Below are 9,731 nucleotides of genomic sequence, written 5' to 3'. Positions count from 1 at the left end.
AAAAAGTTCTATTAAGAGCTAGTAAACATAAGATGTGACAGAACTTAAGCTTAGAGATATTTAGGAATAGTTCTAAAATTGATGTCTGCCAAACACTGACGCTAAGACCGCATTTCTAATGATATTTCACTATTTGAATTACTTTGTAAAACTAGCTTCTTGATTTCTATTTATAATCTGGGTTACTGGGTAACAAATGAATGAAATAATTGAGAAGAACTTGGAATCCTACCTCCGTTTCTTCCTTTATTCCCTGTATTGCTATTATTTTGAATCAGTTCCATATACGGTGAAGATGAAAGTGAAGTAGTTATGATTGCCCAAACAAAAAAGACAGAAAATATCTTTGAAATGTGGACTTGGTATCTCTGCATTGCTGTTCTGCTTACACTTCCCCTGAGTTCTTTAACTGGCCTGATCTTTCTGGCTAATTCAGTTCTTCCATTCTTTCTGCTCATTTTATTTATTTTGTTGTGGTATGCCAAATAAAGTCAGAAAAAAACTGCTGTACAAAAGTCTTATTAACTTTACAGCGTTTTGTTCCTCAGGCTTTCTATAGATACCAAATCTGACACATTAACATAAAGAAAAGTACGAGGATTATTCAACTTTCACCTTTATTCTTTCGACTTTCACCTAATATTTCTGGGAATTGTTGTTTGAATTTACACATCCTTGAGTGAAGATCCTTTAGACTGCAATGCTGTATAAACTTGACTCTTTGACTGTTTAGTGAATCTCAATGTATGTGCTTGGGTAGAGTGTTTTCCAGTTTAGTTATAGCCAAAAGCTGAACTTTGTATATCTACTAGCTTTGTTAGTTAAAATCAATAATATTCAACTCTGATCTTCTTACAGGGATCCTAACGTAATCATAGGTGTACTTATTTTAAGCAATGAGGTCAGGTAATACAAATCTAGCATATTAATATGAAATGATTAAGTAACAAAGGGGAAACAAAGCTACAACAATGACAAAACAAACAAACAAAACCAAACAACATTAAAAAAACTCAGAACTTTATTAATAGAAAAAATGTCAGCAATGTATATGTATTATATGCTTAGTCTCCCTTTTTTTTTACACCAAACCGGGCTGCACTTCAATCAGTTAGAAATCACTAAGCTTTTATAAGCTGTCTATTCTGAGACCATATTAATAGTTCATGGACAGAATTTTTATCTTGATTGGTAAAAACTGACTATTTTTATCTAAAATAGATGAGTGAAACAGTTCTGTATTTTTTATCCACTACCTCTGTTGCAAATTCTGTTCACAGAGGGTTTTCTTTATATCCAGCACTAGTAAAATGCAAGTGAAAACATTTAGAGATAAGGTTCAGACTTGCCATAAAAGTTTCCTGGTTAATGTAACTGGTTCAAAGTTATTGGGTTTTGGTGGAAATTTTCATATAAAGTAAGTCTATTCCTGAAACTCTGAAAACAATCTGGCTAGAATTTTGCTAAGAATTCCATATTCTTAGAACTCTCAGCAAAGTTTTTTGTGCCAGTGTGCTGGTCAATAAATATAAAGTCTCCTCCTGCATACACTGTGAGTCAAACATTTGTTCAGACCAATATAGGTGGGCAAAGAGATCAAGGTTTAGAAGCACACTAACACTTAGGATGTTTTGCTTAAGGTATGCTTCATTTAGAAGCATAGTTTTGGAAGGTACAGGAGAAAGTTTTGTGTCAGAGTTATGTTTATGTGTATGTATGCACGCAGTAGCTTAAACAGCATCAGCTGGGTACTAACTGAAGAAGTGTATTAATGTACTTAGTAATTGTTTGCTCAAATTTGGTTCAATTAAAAAGAATGTCCAACCTATAGAAAAACTTGACTTTGCAAGATACAGGGGTATGTCCTTGATGCTCAATCACTTCTTTTATAGGTATCTCTTGAGTGCTAGTTCTCTTCTTGATGACAGACTAGCTGCTTAAGTGCTGCGGAATGGCTGCAAGAGCAGGGTGGCCATGAGAATATGTATGAGCATAACTGGTGTGGCAGCACAGAGTGCATACCCATGAGAAAATATTAGGAGTTAGATGGGAGTCACAACGTCCTTGGAACAGCATGTAAACAGCAGGCCCACATCTGCAGCTGTGCTCTGTGGATGTGTGGGGGCTGACAAGTAAACGGGCTCAGCAGCACAGGGGTGAATGCTGACTGAGCATTGGTTAAAGCTAAGCAGACCACCAAGCAGCCCACGCTGTGCACCAATAGTAAGCGAACACGTGTATTAGAACCATATATAAACCCTGTGTGTGCAACAATAAAGTGAAGCTTTACCACTCATATTGAGTACTGTCGTGCTTCCCTGCTTGAGAACAATCTAATTAGGATGCTATCTGCGGCACTTAAATGCTGTTTTTTTTCTTTATTTCCTTCTCCCCAAAGCTATTTGAGTCTGTAGTGAGGAAGATAGGCAAAGGTCTATGGATTTTCATTACCTACCCTAGGAAAACTTGAGACAACTAAAGTTCACTTCTACCATATTCAGTTTGTTTCTAAATATGATCTGACAATCTGAACCTAAAAGGATACCATTAGAAGAACCCTACTGAAAATAAGCAGAAGGCAATTGAGGTAAATCTACAGTCAGTATACTATCATTTTCAGCAGTTAGCTGATGGGAGCATTCAGTTTCCTCACTGCTTCACAATAAAACTGTATATGTATCATTAAGTAATGTATTTATCTGTATTTGTCAATGTACCTCACACTTACAACGAATGAGAATTTCAATTTCACCTATAAGGAAACATTTCATTGGTACATGTGAGCTATAAAGACAACAGTGCACTGAGTTCCCTCTACACTCTGTCTTGGTAATGTTGCACAGTAACTTTGTGTTTGATTTCCCAAGCTGAGCTTGCTTTTTCTAAGTGATGATCAGCAATTAAAAGAAGTTCAGGGAGGATGTGGGCCCTCTCTGGAAGGAAACAAGTGAGCTGGTCACAAGGGATACAGAGAAAACAGAAGTGCTTATTGACTTATTTGTCTCAGTCTTCATCAGCAATGGTTCTAGTCACACTGCCTAAGTTGCAGAAAGCAATGGTAAAAACTTGGAGAAGGAAGATCTGCATGCTGTAAGTGAGGATCAGATTTGAACCATCTGAAGAACCTGAAGGTGCACAGGTCCATGGGACATGATAAGATCCATCCACGGGTTCAGAGGGAACTGGCAGATGAAGTCACTAAGTTACTATTCATCGTATTTGAAAGATCATAGCAGTCTGATAAAGTTCCCACTGACTGGAAAAGGGGAAACATAACTTCCATTTTCAAGAATGGAAAAAAAGAAGATCCAGGGAACTACAGACCACTCAGTCTCACCTCTGTGTCTGGCAAAATCATGGAATAGATCCTCCTGAAGACCCTATTAGTGCACATGAAAAATAAAGATAAGGTGACTGGTGGTAATGAACATGACTTCACCAAGGCAAATCATATCTGACAAACCTGGTGGTTTTTTATGATGGAATTACAGCATCGGTGGATAAAGGAAGAGCAACAGACTTCATCTACCTGAACTTGTGCAAAGCACATGACATTGTTCCACATGACATCCTGGTTGCCGAATTGGAAAAAAATGGGTTTGATGAATGGACCACTTGCTGGATAAGAAATTGGCTGGACGGATAAACCCTGAGGGCTACAGCTCAGTGTCCAATTGGAGATGGTGATGAGTGATATTCCTAAGGGATTGGTGTTGGGACCAGTGCTATTTAACATTTTTGTAGGCTACATGGACAGTGAGTGAGTGCACCCTAGCAAGTTTGCAAGTTTGCAGACACCAAGCTGAGTGGTGCTGTTGACATGCTAGAGGGAAAGGATGCTATCCAGAGGGACCTGAACAGGCTTGAGAGGTGTATCCATGCCAATTTCATGAAGTTCAAAGTGCTGCACCTAGGTCAGGGCAATCTCAAGCACAGATAGAGGTTAGGCAGAGAATGGATTTAAAGCAGCCCTGAGGAGAAAGATGTGAGAGTGTAGGTTGACAGAAGATTCAGCACAAGCTGGCAATGTGTGCTTACAGCCCAGAAGGCCAACCATATCATGGATTGCGTCAAGAGAAGTGTGACCAGCAGGTTGAGGGAGGTGATTCTGCCACTCTACTCTGCTCTCATAAGACCCCATCTGTAGTGCTGTGTCCAGTTTTGAAGCCTACAACTGAAGAAGTACATGGAGTTGTCAAAGCAGGTCCAGAGGAGACTATGAAGATAATCAGAGGGCTGGCCTACCTCCCTTATGAGAACAGGGTGAGAGTGCCGAGGCTCTTCAGCAATGAGAAGGCTCTGAGGAGACCTTCTAGTTGCCTTCCAGTACCTGAAGGGAGAGTACAGGAAAGCTGGGTAGGAACTTTTTATAAGGGCAGGCAGAGAGAGGATGGGAGCAAATGGTTTTAAACTAGAAAAGGATAGATCTAGACTAGATATTAGGAAGAAATTTTTTACTGTGAGAGTGGTGAGACATTGGAACAGGTTGCCCAGTGAGGTTGTGAATGCTCTCTCCCTGAAAGCATTCAAGGCCAGACTAGGTGGGGCTCTGAGCAACCTGGTCCAGAGGGAGGTGCCCCTCTCTGCAGTGGGGGAAGTTGAAACTAGATGATCTTAAAAGTCCCTTCCAACCCAACCCATTCTATGATTCTGTGACTCTAAAAGATTAATTTAAAATACTTTTTTTTTTTTTTTTTTTTTTTTTTAATTCAGTGTCTATAGTGCTATGGGAAGATATTGCTGGAAAAAGGTTACAATGGCAGATACAACTCAATGAATTAAGATTACAAGCAACAAAACCACTGCGCTGAGGGTGGGGGATGTGTTAGTTTTTCTTTCAGTTCCATGTTATGTAACTAGATTGCTTATATTGCTTATTCCAAAGCTTGTGTTTATTGAAAACACACAAACAGTTTCTGAGCATTTTTACTAACAAGATTTTAAGAATCAGATTCATTGGTCTGTGCATTTCTACCAGATTTTACAAAACTGAAAACTGATAGATGTTCTAGTCATAGGTATTATGGTAGGAATGAACGTCATATAAATCTTTACCTTGTTTTTCTGGAAAGTGTTGAATAGTAGATACTTGATGCTATTTTATTTTCATAACATGGGGATTTTCAAGCATGAAAATAATCCATTAACCTGAAAAAAGACAAGTGAGTAAACTAATTTCCCCATGTCCTGGAGAGACTATAATACTTGTGGATAGTAGACAGTGCTGTATCTGCCTTCCTTATCTCTGGCTATGCAAATACATGTTACCTTGACTCATTTCTGTTTAACCCATTGCATCTTCTTATGCCTTAGACAGAACAAATGAGTAGTATCTAAAAGTTACATATTTACTTTACAAACAAAATAAACTGTTACTTAATCAAGACGAAAAACAAAGTTCTGTGTGGAAGCATCTTCTTCTATCGCAAAATAACGTGAACCATATAATAATCTCATTTACACAGATGAAAGATGCAGTAAAGGTTTGGATGCGTAATAGAAACACAAAAGCTTGTGGATTTTTTTATTTGTTTGTTTACATCTATCTTTTAATCATACCCTCTTAATATGGGAACTTGAAATGTACAAGTGCTTCTGCAGGTTGCCTGGATAAAATTATTTGGAAATGAGCTCAGCATTTCTAGAACCAGAACATCAAATAATAGAAACAACTGTTCATTCCATCAGAATTTTAAAGAGAATTACTCTAAAATGGGAACCCACAATAATCTCTAAGTATTTGATACTGAGCTTACCTGAAGAGTTTTGATACTTGATATAAAGCACAAGCCTTTCAAGCATTTTTACAAAAGGAGGGAAATTACGTCAAAAATGGCAATAAAGACAAAAAGATAAAAACAACTGTTTTATTTCTTGATCTCTCTAATACTTTTTATTTATTTATTTATTTATTTTTGTAAATTGCCTTTAAAGGAAAAAGAAAGAAAATGTTTTAGTTCTATACCATTTGCTAACCTTATCCCTTTGCTTGTTAACATTACATCTGTTGCTTTTGCTAGCAAGCATGCACATTGAAAACTGTCCAACAGAGCTGCTTGCCTATTCTTTGCTGAACATGTCTCCTTTAGAAGTGACCTTGCACAAAACCAATATGTCTGATGTCCCTTATGTATCACTGCAGGCAAATCATGAAAGTAATATGCAAAAAGTTAACCAGATCAAGTAAGAGAATTTAAACTACATTTTTATCTATTATCTGTCCGTGTATAATCCACTCACAGCAAAAGAGAAGAATAATTATTCTAAAATTTCTTTTTAAATTTTCTGCTTTTTTTTTTTTTTTTTTTTTCCTTGAGAATCAGTCACTGGTTTTTCTATGCTATTAAACAGTATCAAGATAATTTAATGTACATATACAACTAAATGACATAAAGAAAATAATGTTACTTTTCACTTTACGTGATACTTGGTTAGAAATAGTTTGATCATTAAATTCAGCTTGCTATGTGTAAGAAGCCAAACATACGGACACATCCATTTTATTTTCTGCTACCCATTGGGAAAATGTTAAACATAGTGCATATTATATAGATTTTCTAGCAAATGTATTTATCTTTGTGCTAAATTTTCAAAGTGTACTTAAGATAAACACATCACATTTACAGACAGCATCATTTCAAGGATCCATTTGGATGCGATAGAACATTTTTTAGAGGTACCATGTTTTAAAGCATTTTTTTCACTTATTTTACATCTGTAATGAAAATGCTGCAATGTTCTGAATTGATGAATATTTTGCATGGGTTTATGTAAATTACTACTAGTAGAGGAGAAATAAATATGCTTTATATTTTAGACATCATACTGTACAATTGTTGAAGGCAAGATAGTTCTGTGTTTTGCTGAAGATGTTTAGACATCCCTATCTGTAAGTTGACATAATAGATATAGTCCTATCACAGTAAAACTCATGCTGCAAGAAATATAGTGTGTACAGTATAAATACCCTGATGAAAAATTGGCAGTTGAAATTTTTTTTCTAGTTGGTTTTCATGGTTTTAAAATGTGACAATTTTACTGTACCTGTACCTCTCTCTACAGAGAGCTGCAACACAACCAAATGCATCTGAGACTGATACCTTTGTTATTCCTGAAAAAGCATTTATTCTTTCTTTTCATTTTACTTTTAATATAAACTTCTGGACTTAAGCAAAGGAGTTTTTCAAATTTCTGTTTATCTTGAACTACCCATATGCATTACTATCTTTAATTGAAAACTAAGTCTAAAACTAAGCCAGACAGGTTATTTTACCAGCCCTTCTAGTGGTAGGGCAATAGGAATATTTTTGGCCAGCATATTCTTAGCCAGGAATTTTCCAAGTGGTACTTGAAAAATAGAAACAAAATGCACTCGAGTGTAGGGTTTATCTTATACCACAAACAGTGGTGGAGATGATCCAGACAGTAAGATCCTCCTACTAAAAGTGGAGGTGTTGGCCTGGAAGGGTGCAGCAAAGTACACAGTCTCACAAAATGATAGGCCAAGCAGTGAAAGAAAAAACTGCTATTGGAAAAAAGTGTGAGGGTGGAAAAAAAAAAAATCAAAAAAATAACAAAAATAAAGACAGCCGACTGCTTAGTGTCACTAGTGAAACATTACATCAAATGTTAAGTGATATAAGTTAGATCAGCTGCTGCCTGAAACAGCTTCCATCCTGCTATGACTATCCCACAGCAGCCCCAGCCCAGATGCTGCCTGCAGCAGCCCTGAACACAGGACCCCACACATGAAGGGCACAGCCTGTTCCCTCCCATCCTGGGGCTGGCAGAGTCAGCAAGCTCTGTTGCAGGCCTACATGCAACATCCCTGGGACGTCACTAGCACTTGCGCACCTACCACCCCCAGCACAGAACAGCACAGCCCTTCTGCCCACACCCCAGGACTCTCAACTGCCTGTGCATCCCCAGCTGCTTTATGCCCTGAGTCTGACACCTGTTGCTGGCACCCAATCCATTAAAGGGGAGAAGCTGCACATGAGGGAGGGGCTGAGCTATAAGGAGTTCCTGCTTGGCAATGATGTGGTTGAGAGCCTCTGGGCAGGGATAAAAAGAAAAAGTAAATAAAGTGGATGTGGTTGTTCAATAGTCATCCCACCCAGGCTGAAATCATCAATGAATTATTCTTAAAGGTTCTAAGACGAGATCAGCTGACCTTATCCTTATGGGTGATTTCAAAACCACAAGATATAACCTGGGAACACCACAAATCTAATACAGATAGATCCAGGAGATTCATAAAACAGCTTGCAGCACTGCAAAGCAGTGACAAAGGCATTGATAGCAACACAGAGATTTTTCTTTAATATTGTATTACTCAGTCTGACACAGTCTGAGCGCCTGAGGGCTGGTTGTGCCCCAGCTGCAGGCCCGGCCCTGTTCTCGCCAGCTGCTGGGGCGGTGTCTTAGTGCTGCCGACGGGGTGGCCTCTTGGCAGGAGGTGCAGAGGCCTCAGAGTTGCGGGCCCTCCTCTTCGGAGCTCTCCGAGGCGCCCTGCGTGAGCGCTCCCTGCCCGTGCCGGTGCTTGAGGGACCTGGCACTGCCTCCCCCAGGTCCTCCTGTGCTGCTGCTTGGCTGGTCTGCCATGGAGCTGGGATGGATGGAGGCTGGCTGGGACCCTCACTAAGGGCAGCGGTTGAGGGGACAGGAAGCTCCTCCTCCACATTGTCTTCCCCGGTGCTGCTGGAGGGCTGTGGGCCAAGGTCGGGAGTCTGTGCACCATGGGCAGCTGCACCACGTGCAGCTGTTGGGCTGCCCTCCCGTCCTGTGGCAGCATGGGAGGCCTCTGGGCCAGGCAGATGTTGCACCTGCCCACTGCACACCCGCACAGCTTGTACAACGAGCCGTCGCACAAAGCTGGCGGCCTGGCTTCGCAGGGAGCAGAGCAGCCACAAAGTCAGCGCTCCCTCATTCAGGCCAAAGTAGCACAGGCCAGAGATGACATGGCGCTGTGCTGCAGAGGCTGCCCTGTGGTCAGACCCAAAGAGCTGCCTCAGCTCCTGGCACAGCCAGGGCAGCAGGGGCCGGAGCACAGCTGGAATCTGGTGGAACATGGACGGCCAGCTGGGTGGTGCCCCTGTTTGCTCTTGCTCTGATGTTGTGTGGTGGGGGGCTGTTCTGGCCCTCTCCTGCAGTCCGACGACAAGTTCTTGAAAGATGTCGTCCGAACACACCGAGTGCACGATGGACCCCATCCTGCGTTTGCAGAGGGGGCACGTGGGCCTGTTTTCAGCCCACCGCTGGATGCAGCCAAAGCAAAACTGGTGCAGGCACGGCATCACATAGCTGGCATCATCCATGGTGTCCAGGCAGATGGGGCAGCGACGGTCCAGCTCGGTGGCCATGCTGTCCAGCTGCTGTGGTGGGCAGGAGAGCGAAGGGGATGAAGGGCTGCTCCTCACCCGCTGCTGCAGCAGCAGGGATCACGCTAGGAAAGGAAGAGAGGTCATGGTTACTCGCTGACCCTGTCAGAGGAGGAACAAGTGCCTGGGTCCCTCAGGAAGGAAACCCTCCCAGCTGGGCTGCCCAGGCTGAGGCGTCCCTTACCGGTTCCCTTTGCTGCTGCGGCCTCCTGGGTTCCCTGGCTGCCTGAGCCAGGCAGGGCGGGAAACAAGCTTCAGGGCTCTGGGGACGAGCACTGAGAGCGGCTGTCGGCAGCTCCCAGAGCACGAGACCAGCTCCAAGGCTATCCTCGCTGCTCACTCCAAACCTCA

At 41.4% G+C, this 9,731-nt stretch overlaps 1 protein-coding gene across 2 annotated transcripts in view; it reads right to left on the bottom strand.

The window, feature by feature from the left end:
• Positions 1–890: 890 nt before the first annotated feature.
• Positions 891–9,731, bottom strand: part of LOC146542320 (uncharacterized) — a 78,370-nt gene continuing 69,529 nt past the window's right edge. For both annotated transcript variants that reach the window (XM_085213482.1, XM_085213483.1), the window contains one exon: positions 891–9,445. In XM_085213482.1, coding sequence (XP_085069608.1) covers positions 8,424–9,362 — 939 coding nt within the window. In that variant the 5' untranslated portion in view covers positions 9,363–9,445 and the 3' untranslated portion in view covers positions 891–8,423. The remainder of the gene's footprint in view (positions 9,446–9,731) is intronic.

Source organism: Meleagris gallopavo, chromosome Z, assembly GCF_905368555.1.
Source record: "Meleagris gallopavo chromosome Z, MGAL_WU_HG_1.1, whole genome shotgun sequence".
NCBI classification, from domain to species: domain Eukaryota; kingdom Metazoa; phylum Chordata; class Aves; order Galliformes; family Phasianidae; genus Meleagris; species Meleagris gallopavo.
The sequence above is the reverse complement of the archived record's forward strand: the minus strand, read 5'-3'. Positions and strand labels throughout refer to the sequence as shown.